At 45.8% G+C, this 19083-nt stretch overlaps 1 protein-coding gene across 4 annotated transcripts in view; it reads left to right on the forward strand.

The window, feature by feature from the left end:
* The window catches only part of UBE2F (ubiquitin conjugating enzyme E2 F (putative)), a 1125427-nt gene that overhangs the window by 85102 nt on the left and 1021242 nt on the right, over positions 1-19083 (forward strand). For all 4 annotated transcript variants that reach the window (XM_085645042.1, XM_085645043.1, XM_085645041.1 and 1 more), the window contains one exon: positions 11132-11260. In XM_085645042.1, coding sequence (XP_085501168.1) covers positions 11143-11260 — 118 coding nt within the window. In that variant the 5' untranslated portion in view covers positions 11132-11142. The remainder of the gene's footprint in view (positions 1-11131; positions 11261-19083) is intronic.

Raw genomic sequence — 19083 nt, forward strand, 5'->3', positions numbered from 1 at the left:
CAGTATGGGCAGAGCAGGGGGGTGGGGCTTATTATTGATGATCAACCTCAAGTTGTCTTACAAAGCAAAGTTGATTGAATCATGTTTTTCCCATATTTTAGTAGTAGAATTGACCGGAAAGAATTTACCAACCCTTCTAGTGGTTAATTTTTATAATTCTTTCACTAGAACTGATGAGCTAGAGCACCTTAGAGCTCTCACTGCTTTTTTGGGTGATTATGGTGACCGTACAGAAACACTTTATGACATATTAGTCCTGGGAGATTTTAATATTCATGTTTGCCCTATTAATTGTTCAGCAAGGCTGGAGGAAGACTATGGCCCCCAGGGGCTTACCCACTTTGAACATACCTCGTCTGGCTTTTTTTTTTTTTTTTTTTTTTTTTTTTTTTATCAACCCATAACTTGATTTGCCCCGAGCAGTCGGACAGGATAGTTCTCATACCTACATATGTTGGTCATGGCCGTCACAGTATAATTGATTATATTTTGGTTTCCTCTTCATTGTTGTCGACAATAGGCACATTAAGTGCAACAAAAAACTGTTTTAGTGATCACAATCCACTAACACTGGACCTTAATATACATGCTGTAAATAAAGGAAGGACCATGACTCAACTTACTAATGTTAATATTGCACCTATAGATCAAGCACGTAGAATGAGGTGGGAAAGGATCACCCCTGATCGTTTTATTGATAGTTTAATTACTAATTGCGCACAGCAGTTTGGGATTTGCTCAGACCAGGACTCTCAACCATTATCCGTTCTAAATGCCTTTTACTGAATCGTAAAGCAGGTTGCTTCTAACTTAACTGTATCCTGCAGACCAAGGCCCCCAACATTTTTAAAAAATGGTTTGATGAAACCTGTATGATTACCCATAAGGGACTCATGCAGGAACTTAAGCAAAAACCTAGGGTAGCTTTATGGGTTAAAAATGTAAGCAGGGCATATAAAATTGCAGTTGAGGGCCGGAAAAGGCAATTAAGGGAGATGGCTTGGGAGGAGCTGAGCCAGGCCAGTGTGCTGGCCAATAGTTCTAGATTCTGGTCTGTTGTAAATAGTCCATTGTTTGATTCACCAAACTCAAGTAAAGATTGTCTAGATCCTGCTGAGAGGTGGGTGCAACACTTTGGGAAAGTGTATAGTGACGCGACCCTCGGGATTTCCGCAGGGAAGCCAGCTATTGATTCGGTATTCCACCCTCTTGTTTTTACAATTGATGAAGTCAATAAGGCGATCACATCAACCTTGGGGAGGGGAGGGGGGGAGCTCCAGGTCCCCACTGAGTTTTGCCCGATCTCTATAAGGCAGATCCTGAGCTATGGGCAAAGATTTTAACTCATGTTTTTAATGCAGCCTGTCTGTCTGGTTTTCCCCCGTGCTAAGGCAGTCATTATACTGATTTTTGAAAAGGGAGCAAGGGATGACCCGGCTTGATATAAGCCCATCTCGCTCCTTGACTCCGCGGCCAAAATTATGGGGAAAGTTGTCTTGGCACGTGTAACAGAGTGGCTCGATTTAGCAAGTATAGTTTCCGATCTCCAATATGGTTTTAGGCAAGGGAAAGGTACGCTGGATCAATGCCTTAATCTCCATTTGGTGTTAGGGAAGTATACAGTTGCAAAGCATGGCCTTCATGGATTTAACCTCTGCTTTTGACCTTGTCAATAGGTCAAAGCTTTGGTTGATCTTCAAGATATAGGGCTAGACGCTGACTTGATTTCATTTCTGGCAGCCATCCACGAAAACACAACAGCGGCAGTGCGCTTCAATGAAGATGGCAGCCTGACTGATTCATGGGCAGTAAAAAGAGGGGTCCGGCAGGGGTGCATTTTGGCCCCCTTGCTGTTCACCCTCTATATTAATAAGATGGGGGATTCTCTGATTTCTTGTTGTAAAGACATTCCTAGAGCCAGTACTAAAATAATTCCCTCATTTTTGTACGCTGATGATGCGGTGTTGGTGGCCAGGACTGCAAGGGGGCTGCAAATGCTCTTAAATTGTTTTATAGATTTTATGGAGTTATTGGACTTGATCACTAATTTTAAAAAGTCGCATGCTATGTTCATAGTTTCAAGGAGGGCAGCGAAGGTTAAATTCTATTGTAAGGGAGTTAAAGTCCCCGCTTTTCCCTATTTAGGGGTTCTTTTTGATGACCATCGCTCACGGTGCACGCAGCGTGCACATAAAAAGAATGTATTAGCTAGAGCATCGGGGGCCACTCTAGACTTTGCAAAAAGAATAGGATCAAAACCACTCCCTGCACTTATGAAGATTTAACAATGCCAAGTGTCTTCCTATGGCGAATTATGGGAGTGACATCTGGGGTTACACAGATGTCAGAGAAATCCAAGGGGCCGAAAACATTTTTATGCGTAAACTGCTTTCGTTCCCTGCATCCACGCCAATTTTCAATACACACGAGTAACTAGGACCGGGTTTTATTTCTGATCAGATTGCGGTTGCCCCCTTATTTCGTTGGCTGAGAATTTGGGCACAACCAACTCCAAACCTAAACCAATTGATCATCCAAGACTGTCTCACCTTGGAAAAGGTGTTAGACATTCCGTGGATAAGATATATTAAAGATCAGATGGAAACCCTCGGCTGCCCCGATTTATTCTTGAGCCCCATAGCATTGGGTAAATTGGCTATTAGAGACTTTAAGCAGCAGTTTTTAGATAGATGAAGAGTACTAAGGGAGGAGAATGATTTGAAAAAACCTACGGTGAGAAGATTTGCCACACTGAGCTTGGGTCAACAGATGCAACCATATTTACTTTACATAAATAAACCATATCATCTCTTCATTTTGACGAGATTTAGGCTGAATATGGTTCCCTGGCTTCTTGCTTTCCCTAAAGGGTATTTTAAAGAAGGAACAATATTTTTTTGTACATATTACAATTCACTGCGAAGAAAATGTATCCTCCCCTTGCTTAAAGGTTGTAACTTTGAACAAGTTAGGCCGGCGCTGGTGTACTTACAAATGCTAGCGTCACCTATGGTCTGCTTTGGGGTAGCAAGTTTCTTTACAGGAGCAATCGGGTATAGGAATAGGTCACTTATGAGCTGTCCTGTGGACATGGTTCTGAATCATGATATGTAAAAATCTTTTTTCGGTATTTGCTAGTTTTTATTTAATATGAATTCTCGTTTTTAAATGTAAATATGAACAAGTGTAAGTCGGGCTAATGCTATCTATTTTATTTATTTGCTCCCAGGCCTAATTATGTGATGGTGGGTCGTTTTTTACTTGTCGTTATTTTCCCTGGTATGGACCATTGAGTTGTGCTCATATCTGCACAATTTGTCATATAACTCTATGGTGTGTATTTTACTCTATTGTTCCCTATGGGAGCGGCAGTTAATGAATTTCGTGATGAGTAGGACTTTACAAAGATCGTTAACTAGCCTATGATTCTTGTTACTTTTTAGGTTTGTTTTATGGATCACAAAATGGGGGATCTTAACTGACTTTACATCTATGTATTATGTCTGTCGATTGATCTGTTTTGTTATTTGTACTTTGATGGCTATAATTAGCCAAATAAAGTTAATTTTGACTGGACTAGTAATCACCAAACATCGTGGGTTGTGTCGGCACCCCTTTCGTTGAGAAGAACGTCTTCCATCTCATGACAGATGAGGTCAGCAAACAAAAAGACATTCAGTCTCCGCAATTTGCTGAAGTGCCTTTAAAGCAGTACCGACCAGACCTTCTCTCTTCCAGCCAGCACATATCTTCCAGCCTTTCAAGACTAGGTAATCCTTTTGACCAAAGAATACTATTGGTTCCTCCTCTTCCTTGGAAAGCAGAGACAATAAAGTTAGAATTGCAAAGATACTACCCCAGCCACTGCAGTCTCAAGAGGCACACTCGTGCCACTGAGGAGGAAGGCTTTCCGCTTCACTATCACACTGATCAGATCCAAATGTCTTCTTGCTTCAGCCTTCATCATCCAGGCCACCATGGCCCCGGTTAGTATCCCAGGAACATATGCAAAAGGTATTGAATCTTCTCCTTATGAGCAGTGCAATCTTTCCTCCCCACCCAGATAGGGGACAGGCCAGAGATACCTATTCCCACTACTTCAATGTGGGGTGGAGCTATTCTCAATTGCATAGAATGTATAGGAACTCACAATTCGTTTAGTAGGCCTTCAGAATGACCACGTTCAAATGCCCTTTCTAAAGAGGCACAAGAAGTACCTCTGGTTTGTGTGGGTGCTGGTGGAGGGAGCCTATGCTACCAGTACAAGACATTGTTGTTTAGTCTCCTTGTTGCCCCTTGGGTCATAGGTCTTGAATTCTGTGGTGGTTGTGTGATGTTGGCAGAAGTTTCGCCGCTTCAGATACCTAGACAGCTGCCTAATTAATAATAAATACAACTTCACCTCAACCCTGTCACTAGAAACTCTGTAAAAGCTTGGATTCTCTTGAACTACCTTAAATCCTTTCTGCTCACTAACAGCAAGATTCATTTCAGAGGGGTGATTTTTAACTCTAGGCTGCCAAAGAGCATGTCTCCTTCAGAAAAGTTAATGGCCTTCAGCCAGGCACTCTTTAATTTCTTGATAAATCAACCCATGACAGTTTAGTGGTTCAAGAGGTTTTTGAGACTTGACCATCCTGTATAACAATGATACCATACACTAAACCCCTCGTGCAACTGCACCCGATGTAGTATTGAGACCAGATGTGAGTTGCTTCATCTGGTCCATCCTTGCTTGTAATCCTTTGGAAACATGTCCCCACTTTTCAACCTCTGGCCTTTCTTCTAGCTTGTCTGTCTGCAGCTTGCATTCCCAACAGACTCCCCAGAATATGGGAGGGGGCCCACACTGGGGCGCTCTCCATCAGGGTCTTGTTGGACAGACTATGGGTCTCTACCTGTAAACCTGTTGGAGCTGAAGGCAATCAGTTAGGCCTTGAAGATAAGATGCATGGTGTTGATGATTCACACAAACCACCACCATCCTGTCTTAAAGGTAAGAAAACCTGGGGACACATTGCCTATTCTCTATGGCAGTGGACACTGCAACAGATCTTGACCTTGGTGTTCTCCTACATTGAGGTTTGACAACATCAGAGCAGGCACCCTTAGTTGGCATCTCTCCTTATTCAATGAGTGGAAGATCTTCTAGAAAGTCTTCAACCCTAGATTTCAAAGCCTCAGTTCGAACTTTAAAAGCACATTTGCCACCCAACTCACCAACTTTTAGGCTTCTTGGATGCAGAGGAGTCCCAGTTCACTATACAATGGACTGGACTTTAACATTCCAATATTCATTTACGCAACCGCTCCAAGTCTGGGAGTTCTCCAGAAGACCTGGGAGTCTGGGGTGTGCAGTGATCTGAGAGTACCCAGGTCCACTCCACCTTCTGTAGAGGAACCACATTCTTCTCCAACTTCTGTAGAGGAATCACATTTACATTTCCAAGAAGAGTAGACTCTAGAAAGGAGGGGGAGAAGAATATTAAACTCCTACTTGCCATCATTCTGCGTACGTTCATTGTACAGTAGAAGTTGACCTCTAAATGTTTAGGCCTTTTCTCCAACAAACCGTACGTTTAGGCAGCAGTCCGCAAATTCCCCACTGAACCCCAAAGCCTAAGCGCACATGGCTGTGGCTCTTTCCATAAGGTTTTATTAAGAACGTCGGTGTGTTTTCCATTTTAGCTTTCATGGCTAATACTGGATATGTGAATACTTGCAAAATGTATCTTCCAACCTTAGCAGCTGGCAAGGCATATAATAGTTCTAATGCATTTTGTTCACTATGTACAGTGTTCTGCCACTCCTGGCACCTTACTAGTCTCACCAGGCTGATTTACAAGCCATTAGAGCCATCTGCATCATACAACTCCCTTCATAGAAGGTAGCCATATTGGTGGCGGTTTCATCAGCCCGATGCATAATGGCGAATCCGGCTCTATGTGCAATATATCCCTTCATTGTTTCACAGGGCTAGGATGGTTCTCTGGACTCGCTCTTCCTCCATTTAAATACGCATGTGAGCAAAAAGACTGCTTTTCTGGCATTTGTCCCACATACCTATATCTCCTTGGCCGAGCAAACCATAAAATGCTACACAGCTCTGGCACCTACCACTTTAACCTAGATAGGACCAGAGCCCAATAAGGCTAAATGTGACCTTTAAAGCAATAATGCTAGGGCCACCATTGTATGTTGACTAACCCCCTGCATCACCCACTGCTACACTGCATCTATTCCAGCCTCATCCTGGTCGTGGGGTACACTCCTCAAGGGCTAAGGTGACCTTTATAGCATTCTCTGTGTATGTGCATGGTAAAGATGTTGGGTTGATACCTAGGCTTTCTAATGACACTATTTTTTAGAGGCAACCTCCTGGAATGATGCATAATATGGTCAGGAAGTTTTGGAAAACCTTGATGGCCAGTTATGAATTGCCCAATTCTGCCCTTGTCACCTTCATCCTTTTTATTCTTAGTTACTGTGGAATAAAGATTCATGTTGAGAATGGCAAATTGTCAGGATCTAGGAGTATCACAACATTAGTCACCATGAAGGGAACTGGAAGTCCATTGTCTCTTTGCCATTGTTAGTGACCTCTCCCCATCCGACAAATCACATGTTGATTGGCTCCTTGTTAAAGTAAAGGGAGCTAACGAGGAGCCCCAGAAAGGGGAATATTTGTATGGCATTGTGATGCATACATGGTACCAGAGGAACACCTCTGTATCTAAACACATGTAGAAACAATTTCCAGCCTTCCTCTAGAAAGCACGTTTTGATAGACTAAGATACGCTTTACTTTCTAGGCCAGTAATTGCAAAATAGACCACTCAACAGAAAAGGCCCTATGTAAAAGAATCTATGCATCCTATCCATTCATGGCACATTTCCTTCAACTTACAATACAAATGCAACCTCTAAAATGCATTGGCAGGCTGCCCTGTGCAATGTCAGACCTGCAATAAAAAAAAAAGTGCTTATTCATAGTGAAAATCTGCAGGTACCATTTCTAACAGAAACCTGGTTTACAGAGTATTTTGGTCCCATTTTCAAAGATCTCCTACCTGCTGGGTATAAAATTTGATGCTACACCCGCATGGGAAGGAAAGATAGGTTGGATCGCAGTTCCCTATGAGGAATGACATTACAATGCTGAGTTTCCATGTCACCAATTTGTCAGGAGAGAAAGCCTGGACTATTTTACATGGCTGGAGAAGCTGCTTTTTCATGTTCAAATACGATATACAAATTTATTAATGCTCAGGGACTTTATTATGTGTGATGAAATCCCAAACCGTCCCCCACGTCCTAAGAAGTTGCATATTCTATGAAACTGTTGAACCTATATTAGGTTGTGGGTCCCACTTGTAGAGCATGCCACTCTTTAGAGATAATCTCAGCAGGCGATTCAAAGCTTCATTAAAACTCCAGTGGTCTGATCTTTACGGGTTCCTAATTAGTGATCTATTGATACAATGGAGGAGTGTCAAATCAACAACTAAAGTCAGTGCAAACCCTTGCATCGACTAACAGCTGCTCTTTAACTGTAGTCCTGCTGTTAGCTGATGCATGAAAATTACGTGCTACACAATATGTTGTCTTCTACTCCCTTCGAGGGCTTGGCTATTTTTAATCATCACATAGAAAATATCCTTGATTTAAATCTGATGAATACAGAATAAAAGTTAAAATTCCGTCATGCAACCTGCAAATGGTATACATCAACCCTTAAAGTAAAACAAAATGGCCTTGACGGAATTAGAAACTTGCCGTCATAAATGTGTCAGCACCACAGCTAGTTAAAGTATGTAAGACCACTTTGCAATTATAGTTTTATGATCAGAATAGCCAGAACGGATACAGCATTGAGCGTGACCAAATTATGTTTTTTTTTTTTTTGTTGTTTTGTGCAGTGCCTCAACACAATTGTGCAGGATTTCTTTTAATTCACATTTTGAAAGAAAACCAGTACTAAAACAAACAAGAAGAGTCATTTGAAGGTGTTGGTAGAATAATAATGTAAGAAAAGATTCTCATGGCTCAGAAGGTTGATGGAGATGAAATGAGCCTTGAAAGCCTTGTAGAAGGCTCACAGGTTGGTTGGTCAAGGAGCAAAAACTGTACACCAATATTTTAGCACACCTCAATGTATTAAGTCTGAAATTGTACATCAAACTGAACTCCCACGGAAAATAAATGTTTAAAAAAAAGCCCCCCTTCCCAACATAGTTATAGGGGTATTAAAAGAAGTAACTGGGGTCACTCAACTGAGTTCTAAATCAGAAGGGAAATTTAAAGGGTTTTATTAAAACAATCTCAAAATCGAGCAGTACAGAATAAATGCTGTGAAATCTCAAATGCAGAGTTATTTCAAAGAAATAATTTTAAGTCCCAAGTGAATAGAAACATCAGTAAAGGGTCAGATAACATCCATATTAGTGTCTGGAAAAAGCTAAAAAAAAATCCCCAAATCACTATTCTTGCATAACGAATTATCTAAAACTGCAGTTTCGTCATAGCATGATTACATGTAACAACTCTTTAGTAAATCAGATGTAATTAGGTGAGACGTTTCAAGTTCACTAGCCATTCTTAGTTTGTCTGCTAAGAGTGCTGTTGGTACATAAGTCAGCGTAAGCTTATGTAGCAGATCTTAATCATTATCTGAAACTCCAGGTATAGTCACCAAAGATGAATTAATAGTGCATAACAGGTCCTGGCCTTTCTACCTGTATCTAGATGGATAGTCAATTAGATTTCCACTTTTATTAATGTAAGTGAAGGTCTCTTGGTATGCTCACCAAAATGCATTTTCCTCTTTATACGTTTGAAAGAAAAATGGTTCAAAAATCCTGGTGGGAATGGCAGTCTTCAGTTCTTTAAGGCAGTGGAGTTGGTGAAGGCAGCTTTTGATATCCTGGAGATGTGGGAAATTTAGCTCTAAATGTACATGCTGAAAGACATGAAGATATTTCATGTGTGGCACTAAGTTAGTATAGATTCTGAGAAAGGAGGCGTTTGCAAGCCAGGGCAATAAAGGTGGAGATTAATTTTCTGTTTTAATATAAGAAAATCTAAATCTGTAGGGTCGTCGGTCTATAGCTAGGCAGCCATATTGTCTGCTTCTAACAATATTAATCGTTTTATGTAAAGGTTAAAAAGCATGAGTGAATAGATTTAACAAACCATAACCCATGCCACAAGTTTGAGATTAGCAGACCTGAAGGATTCCAGCTTTAGGAAACGTGATATATTGAGTGTGTAAGATGAGATCTGCTTTAGGACTTTACAGCTAAAATCCCCTCGTATTGATTGATCGTGAGGTTTAGTCCTCTGTAATCCATTTTGCCAACAGATGCTAAATAGTTAATTAGCAACTAAATGTATGAATCCTAATTCCGAATGTGCCGGACATCCTTCACTATTAGACGTCTGGCCTATTTCTATACTCTATCTTGGTCTAAAGTAGATTGAATGGTCTTGGTAAATTAAGTTTCTGCATGTGCAACTGTAGATTAACGGAGCTTTTTTGATCAATTTTAATGGGAACTGGAACTTGGACATGGACTTTTTTATTTATTTATTTTTTTGTAGCTTGTTTTTTTCCCATTTTCCTATTGATTTATCCAGATATCAATGTTTAAGTGAATTTACCTTGGTCGTAAAAGCATTCATGGTGGTAAAACTGAAGGGCAACATTTCTTAGGCACATGATTGTCAACTTGTCTAACAGTTCATCATTCTTGTAAAATGTTGATTTGGTTCGAGTGTAAGTAACCTGGATGAAAAGAGGATCTGATCGGGGTACAATGTAATAACAAAGAAGCCTTGCCATTGTGAAAAAGTTCACTCACTATTAAGTTTCTAAAGACTGCTGTTTTATTGCAAAATTCCTCCATTGTACCCTTGATTGACTATTGAAGCATAAGGGTGCTGAAAGTGTAAAATTGTTTTCGTGTCATAATGGTACTTCGATATGGGACTGGCTGTGCACACGCACACACACACCCTCAGCCAACAGGAAAAATATTTTTAGATCTAGGTATCCTTTCTATGTTGGTAAAATCTAATGCCGTTCTTTGCTTGTCGAGATAGCGTGCTAATAAGACTGGGTTTTATTGACTGGCCATGTTATAAGTATTTCTAATATAGAAAAATAAACCACAAAGAAACGACCGTCAAGCAACACTGTATACAAAATTACCTTTTTTACATCCGAGGAAAAGTAATTTCAGATCAGCAAAAACTGTATTTGAAACAAGAGAAATACTTTGCGCCTGGGTGGATGCGCAAGTCCTCTTTGGACAAAATCAGGCAGTCACAACGCAGCCCACGTTTAAGAGGTGCAGACATGTCCCATCTCATTGCTTGTATTTAATTAATGTACACTCGTACTTTGGATCATCCAACATGCAATTAACAGGACAGTTGGAGAAATCGACTTAAGTCAGACAGCACTTAATGATATACAAGCTATCCAGCCAAGGACTTTTACTATACGTCAAGCATACAGCTGACCCGATATCTTCATGTGCAACAAACTCCTGTGTAGTTCCATTGTTTTCAGTCACATGGCATATAGTAAACGTCATCACATTTGTGATGAGTTGGGATTCGTCAAATAGGTACTTTTGTAAAGATGGAAGAACATTAACTACATGAACCCTGAAGAAACTTTGCAGTGCTTAATATGTACTATTGCAGTGCTGTGATGACCTTCGTAGTGAGAATGTGTAAAGGGCTGCACCGTTAAGTCTTAAAGTATTGCTTTGATATATACAGTATTCACATTGTTTTTGTATGTAGCCACAGTCTTCATACATTTTGCATTGCTTTACAACTCTCCACTAGTGGGTCTCAGAGAAGCTTGAAATTCTAGCATTGTTAATGATCGCTCATTCCTATTGAACCTCAAATATTTTGTGTACATTACTCGAATGAGAAATACTGTGATAGAACAATGTTGTTAGCTATCCAAAAGCAAGTAATGTTTTTGTGTTCATCTGTCCAGACAGCATGTATTTTTCTGATGGACCTAACTGCAACTTGCTCTAATGGTTGGTGGAAGGGCTAAACCCCTTTATGAATAACTACAAGTTACCATGTTTACTTATTTCTCTGGTAGGTGAAGCAGTAATGCTAACGCTGGCCAGCAAACTAAAGCGGGAAGATGGTCTCAAAGGGACTCGTGCATCCAGCCCAGCTTCTGATTCTACCCGCAGAGTGTCTATTAGAGATAAACTTCTTGTGAAAGGTACACAAACTTTACTTTTCAGCTAAAGAGCTTATCTAGTTGATAAAGGGAGTGGGAAAAGTTAGTCCATACCCTGCGTGTGCATAGTTCTGGGGTTTCGATTTTACAGCTTGAATTTGACCCATGTAATTAATTTACCTTCTCGCCAATTAGCTGCATCCTGGTTGACCTTTCCAAAGTATATACATGTTAGACTAATTTTACAGTAAGAAAATAAGCTTGGCTAATTTAATGTCTTAGATTACATGGATATGTACCCATTACAACAGGTACTCGCCCAGTAGTACTGAAAACTTGCATATCCTTCTGCATTGTCCAATTTTATTCAAGTCTGATGTTTCTTCCAGTTTTGATGTTGAAAACCTTAAAGGGAGATTCTCACAACTAACCTTTCTTGGAAAAATCCAGGGTAGCATCAAATCCCTTGATAAGGACCCCGTTTTAAGAGCAGGCACTGCCGTTCTTTTAGTCATATAACTCTTGTGTTTAAATACGTATTCTGCAGGTTGGATTTTCTTTGTGAATATATTCCTTTGTGTTGATTCTTCTTGCAAGAGGTGATTCAAATCAGTTTTAAATCACAGCTGACAGGAAAATATTGAATATTTTAGATCTCATTACACAAGACCATGATGTAATACCACATCTTAGCTGTATGCATGTTACATACATGCTGTTACGTTTTCATATTGTCAATGTTATTGTTTCAGTTAATAAAACCGTAAGATGTTATGTCAATCCGATAATAAAATGATTAACAATTTGCTAATTTGCGCACTAAAGACCATGGTTGCATATTACATTAAAATTGGTGTTTAGGAGGGACGTGGTCTCGCTACCGATGGAGTGAGATGCATGCCGTGGGAGCTCCGGGTCGGTGGCGGCGATTAAAGCATTTAATGCAGTACTACAGCCTCTGGGTCGACCCGGCCTGGGGTGCCTGACCTGCAGAAGGCTTTGAGCGAGTGCCTGGGTGCCCGACATTCCCTCAAATTGACGGCTAGAGGCAAGAGCGGAGCCAGTGAGGGACGCCCCAGCCGACTGAAGCATAGCCGGCATTTTGCGACCTGCGTCCCTGTGTGCTCCGGAGCGGGCTAAGAGCTGTGCCGTCCTGCGTCTCTCAACCGGTGACCTGTGGAGGAGGAGATCGAGACCTACAACAGAGGTACGGGGGATTGTGGCACCCCGATGAGGGCTCTCGGGGGGGGGGGGGGCCCTCCTAACCAGTGACCCGTTCTGGCCACCATCTTAGGCTCCCGCAGCACTGGCCTCCCATGAGTCCTGAAGGACACTGCCAGCACCCCGGAGAGGAAGCGTTGAACCCGTCCGGGCCTCGGAGGGCCCCCTGTAAGTGACACCAGAGGTACGGAGCAAAATATTGCGGGGCCACACAGGGGGCGCCAATTACCGACGATTCGCCTGGCCGCTGCATCTGACCCCACAAGCCCCTGAACCTGGTAGTGCCTACACAGCACTGCTGACGGCCCGGCGGGGAAGCCTAATCCATCATCGGGGCCCTGGGGACCTTTCGTTGACGCTGCTGGGGACTGCTGACTCCACCTTGTACTTTGGGCCCTCTATGACCACCTCGGACCGCGCTGGTGAGCTGGTTCCCTCATCTGGGGCTTGGAGTGGTGTCCCGGGGGCCTGAACACCTCCGGGAAAATTTCAAGGAACACACGGTTGCGCTGCCCCTGTTGCCGCTCGAGCGTCCTCCCACCGGCGGATCACCTTCCCCCCCCCCCCCCCCCCCACTCCCCCCCTTCCCCGAGCTACGGAGCCTACGTTGAACCTACCGGTGAGTGCGTGTGGGGGGCTGCTCGTGCTGCATTGATCAGGCCCCAGCGGGGAGGCCTCACTCGAGACTAGTCTGCCAGATCAAGCCTCGACCGGGGGTGCGGCGCCGATCACCCTGGGCCCTGTTAGACTCTGGAGACCCTTTGTGTAGCCTAGACTATAGTGGAGTGTCCAAAAGCTGCACTGGGGGACTTGTCCTCTCCTCAGGCACTGCGGGAGACACCTCAGGGGCCCAGACACTACTGGGCGGCCTCTCCGAGACCGCGTGACCGCACTGCACTCGTCCCTTCCCCACTCCGCTGCAGTGTTTGAGCGGGGGCCCGCCGGTGGGCATACACGGGGTGCTGCTGGCCGTTCTCTCGGGGAGCTGGTCAACCCATCGCCTAACACTACATGTGTACCTGCACTCTCTGACAGACTACCCAAAGAACCCTGGAGGAGAGCGCTACAACATCACTGCCTTGACCCCTGGGCCCGCTCCCCAGTCTGCACAGGGGGCACATACCTGGGTACCCGTGTGGAGGCCTGGCTTGGGCCCTATTGTTTCAGCAGTCCAGCCCAAGTCTGGGCCCCGTCTTTCTCCAGTCGGCGGGTGGCCCACTTGGCGTTCTTGCATGAACACCTTCGCCCATCCACACATCACCTCTCCAGTCTCCTCTTTCTGCTACCTGGAACCCTCTTGTCACACTGCGCATCCCCGCTTGGACCCCCGACCCACTGCATGAGACTTTGAGGGGCCATGACTCGCTCACGGACTGGGAAAGACTCCTCTGCACCTCATAAAGACAACCCGGTCATGGCTCTGTGGAACAAGTCGGGACCTTCTCCTGCGGCCGATATAGGTTCTTTAGCGTGAGGATCGTCAGACCCCATCACCCAGTCCTTCATGGCCAACTTCATGAGCGAGCTCAAATCTGAAATCGGTTCTCTAAGAACGGGTGTCGTGGAACTCTGAGGGGGGCAGGTAGGAGGAGAGTGGACAACCGAGCAGGCGTCGACTGTCCTTTTGAGGAAGATCAGGAGCACCTGTGGCAGCGAATGGCTACCCTGGAGGAGCAGCACATTGAGCTACAGATTAAGCAGGAGGACTTGGAAAACAGGGGACGTCGCAATAATCTGCGCCTGCGGGTATTCCGGTTGGAGCAGAGGGCACAGACATCATGACCTTTGTGGCGGACCTGCTGCTTGAGATTAGAGGTGATGAGGACGCATGCCCCTCTGGCCCTGGACCATGTACACAGGGTGTCAGGCACCCCTATCCGCCCTGGTCTCATCCCTAACCTCTTGACGCAAGTTCATTTCTTCATTGAGAAGGAGGCCATCCTAAAGGCAGCACGAGACTAAACTGAGCTCACCTTCTAGTGTACCCCCATCCAACCTGTCCAGGATCTCACACCCACGACACGCCGCCGCAGGGACTTCCAACCAATCACAGACTAGCTGCGGGAGTTGGGTGTCCGCTATCAGTGCGGGCACCCGTTTGCACTCATCTTCCAGTAGAAGTCAAAACGCAGGGTGCTGCTGTCCTTCCGAGAGGCCGCTCCGCTGCTGCATATACCAAACACACCACCTCCTAGCCCCTCGCGCCTGCCTCCCCAGACCCGCGAACCGGCGAAACCCCAATGGACTAAGGTACATCATTCCAGACGCCCTTCCCCCAGGGGAATCTGCACTTCGTCCCAGGAGAAACCGGACATTATACAGCACATTCGCTCCCTGGAAGGTGGTCATTCGCCCACAAGCACACAGCCGTCTGTAAAATAGCCATTGCCTGTACCTGCCGGATGCCCGCCTTTTCATCATCCCCTAGGCTGATCTCTTGAGGGGATGGGGCGGTTGCCCCACTCCCTGGACAACCCCTTGCTGCCTTATCTGCCCAATACCTGAACTGCAACCCGACAGCGGAACCGGACCACACTCCTAGAGGGTTTGCTGACCTCCTATAACCCGCCTCCACCCCTATTCCATGGAGAGTGACCTCTCTGGGATGGACTGTGCCTCGTGCCTGGCTTATCTCTGGACTGGAATAGACTTTGTTGGCCATGTTGGCCGTTGTTTTTTTTTTTAACACTATTTCTTCTTTCTCATCTTTCTCTTTTCTCTTCTGATCCTTATTTCTGGCGGGGGCAGCCCTAATTGCGGTGAGGATTCTATTCGTGCGGAATGCTCTTTTCATTCTAAACATTGCGCTAGGCTCCACAGCGAGCGCCATGGCCTTGTTATATCCAGAGACGCATTGGTGGGGGGCATGGGGGTGAAGTTACCCTACGCCTTACTCCTACTCTTATGCCCGCTATGGCGCTTGCACATAGTTCACCGCTACCATGACCTCTGTACCCTGTCTGAAGCTCCTCTCGCTTAATGTCAAGGGACTTAATTCCCCCAATAAGCGCCGCCTGATATAGCACTATCTCTTACAGCAAAACCCGTACATTATATATTTGCAAGAAACTCATCTTCTGAGAGAGGACACCTCTCGCATGGCTCATCCTAGATACCCTCTTCAACTCTGGGCATCTGCACCTACTAAATCAGCAGGGGTGGCAACCCTCTGTTGGGCGGGCATTCACCAAGGGGACTCCAGGGTAATCCGTAGTAAGAATGGCAGATTCCTTAAAGTGATGGTCAAGATAGGGCAACGAACCCTCACCTTGCGTAACACGTACACACCGAATCAAGCTCAGGACTCTTCTGTGGGGTCTGCTGCGGGAACACAAGACACGACGATCCTGGTCTCATTCTGGGGGGGGGGGGGGGGGGGGGGGGAGAGACTTCAATCTGGTATGGGAAGTGGGCCTTGATCGTAGTGAAGGCTCATTTCATGGGATGGGGGCTATGGATTCTGCCTTAAAGAACCAACTCACCACTTTGGGCCTCATAGGCTTTTGGCGATACCACTCCCCAGAAACCCACGACTACTCCTATTACATGTTCATCGCTCCTACTCGCGCTTAGACTACCTCTTCATCTCACACTCCCTGGTCAAAGACACCCTCTCGGCAACCATGTCTGACATCTGTTTCTGACCCCGCCCATGTGGAACTCCTCCTTCGGGATCACTTATCTCGTCCCAATCATCCATCTCGGTGGCGTTTTCCCCCTCATATACTCAGAGACCCCGTGGATGCGGCGGAGATTCGGAATGCTATTTCGTCCTACTTTGAGACTAACAACCTTCCAGAGACTCCACTCCCTGTGGTCTGGGATGCATACAAGGCCACGATCCTCTGCAGCATCACCTCCATTGCTATAGCTCGAGCTCTGGAAGCTCGTTTGTTCGAAGATCAACTTTCCAGGGACATTAAGGTGCTCGAGCGGCTAGACTAGGAGCGCCCCTTGGCACTACACCAGAGGCACCTTGCAATACTTCGGGGCCAGCTCCGGGCACACAGGACAAACAAGGCGGAACACGCTCTCTTGGCCCTGCGACAACGGTACTACGATAAAGGGGACAAGGTCGGTACGGTCTTGGCACGCCGCCTTCGAACGATGGCCGCCAAGGCACACATCGCGAAACTCAAACTGGGAGATGGTACCTGGGCTACCAACGAAGACGCCAAAAAGCAGGCATGCCAGAGCTACTACTCGTCCCTCTATGCCTGGGAATCGTCCGATTCGGAACGGGTGGTCGCTCCCTTGGAGGCTTGCAAGTGGTCGCCAATCAGCAGATATCACTCTCAACTACTCAAAGAACCTATCACTCCGGAGAAGCTCGTCGGCGCTCTGAAGGACCTCCCTCTCGGTAAAACCCTGGGACTGGCTGGTCTGCCGGTCTCATTCTATCGTGCATTCCTCTCGCAACTTAAATCCCATATGCTCCGCCTCTTCAATTTGTTCTCGGACACTCTAGGGCCTTCCACGGATATGGCCATGGCTTTAATCGCTCTAATCCCCAAACCAGGGAAGGACCCTACACTCTGCTCCTCCTTCCGCTCCATCGCGCTCCTAAACACGGATCTCAAACTCTACACTAAAATACTAGCCAAACGTCTCGCCTTGCACCTCCCGGGACTCATAGAACCGGACCAGGTGGGCTTTATCAACCAACGACAAGGGGCAGACCATGTACGGCGCGTTGCCCATTTAATCGGGAAGGCTCACCATTGGAAGATACCCTCCTGCTTGCTATCGCTCGATGCTGAGAAAGCATTCAACCGAGTCGATTGGGTATTCCTTCGGGCTGTCCTACAGAAAATAGGATTGGGCCCGCAGATGGTTGCCAGAATTATGTCTCCCTACCTTTCCTCCTTGTCTCGGGTGCGGGTAAATGGCTAGCTCACGCAGCTTATCTCCATCCACAGGGGTACCTGGCAGGGATGTCCCCTGTCACCCCTCCTATTTGCTCTCGTGGTGGAACCACTGGCCATCGTGATCCGCCAATCCCCCGACATCCATGGTATTCCACTTTGGGGAATAGATCACAAAATAGCTTTGTTTGCCAACGACCTCCTTCTTACTCTATCCCGCCCACGAACTTCTCTACCTGTCCTTTATGCGCTGCTTCAGTTGTTTGAACAGGTTTCAGGGCTCAAAATCAACCTTGAGAAATCATGGGGTCTCAAACTCACGATCCCTGAAGAGCTCGCCATTCTCCAATCCCTTACCAATCGGTGTCACACTCTATTCGGTATCTGGGGCTCAACTTGACCCCCAGACTTGCCACTTGGTCTCAAGTAAACTGGCAGGAGTGTAAAAACACCGTCATAGCTGACCTGAGAGGGTGGAGATCTCTTCCGCTATCAGGGCTTGGACGCTTGAACACGGTCAAAATGTCGATCCTCCCAAAGATACTTTACCTTTTTCCAGACCCTACCCACACCCATTCTGGAGCACCAGATCCAGGGCCTTCAGCTCGAGCTTGTCACATTTATATAGAGGAGGATTGGCCTGCCCTAACTTGTTGGAATATTACTGGGCGTCACATCTCTGCTTTATATCGGAGTGGATGGCATGGGAGAGTGAAAAAGTCTGGTTTCATATGGACAGGGCAGTGACTTATCGCCCCATCTGGGATCTTGCATGGCTCTCACGGGAAGCCCGCTCGCGCAGTGCCTATATCGCGGTTCCCACAAAGATAGTACTCGAGATATGGGACAGGCTAGCAATATATAGAGGCCTCACATCCTTCCCGTCCCCACACACTCAGATCGCTCGCAACTCTCACTTTTTCCTGCCCGCTCTTCACCCGCTTTACTTCTCAGACTGGATGGGGGGGGGGTGGTGCAGGACAATTCGGGACCTCTTCATGGAGGACACTTCCAAATCTTTTGAACAATGTAAACGGGGTTTCCAACTACTAGAAGGGGCTCGATTCCAATACATTCAACTACGACATTGAGTACAGGCGTCTTCCCTGACACAAGCGACCACTTGACCCTTCACTCTGTTCGAGCGAATGGTGTGTTCCTTTGATAGTTCCAGGGGACTAATTTCTCGCACATACCACGTCCTTCAACACTCACAGGGAGCCACCTCACATACCTATCGGCTGCGGTGGCAGTCTGTTTCAGACACTGACATCACACACACCCAATGGGAACATCTGTGGCGAGATATCCCGAAGATCTTCTGTAGCATACCCCAGCGGGAATCTGCATATAAGGTCATGACACAATGGTATTACACCCCCACACAGACTGCACAAGATGTTTCCCACCTCTTCGCCGGCGCTGCACTAATGCACCAGGGGATTTCCTACATATTTGGTGGACCTTCCCACTCTTGACCATCTACTGGAAGGAGGTTCTCAGTCATAGACTGGTAATAGGGTACCCGTTGCCTGAAAATCCACTTGCGATTGTCCTGGGCCTCCGGCCGGTGAACCTGTGCGTTATGACCCGCTGCGATTGGCATCTCAGCCTCCACATGCTCGGGCTGCTAAGCAAATCATTGCTCTCTACTGGAAAAAAGCTGAAACACCTCAGATCAATGTCTGGTTCACCCGTTACAACTAAAGTGCTTGGTGTTGTGCAGAAAGACATTTTGCTACAACAGTCAGCTCGGGCTCCTAAGCAAATCATTGCGCT

Source organism: Triturus cristatus, chromosome 3_1 (genome assembly GCF_964204655.1).
Source record: "Triturus cristatus chromosome 3_1, aTriCri1.1, whole genome shotgun sequence".
Taxonomy (NCBI): domain Eukaryota; kingdom Metazoa; phylum Chordata; class Amphibia; order Caudata; family Salamandridae; genus Triturus; species Triturus cristatus.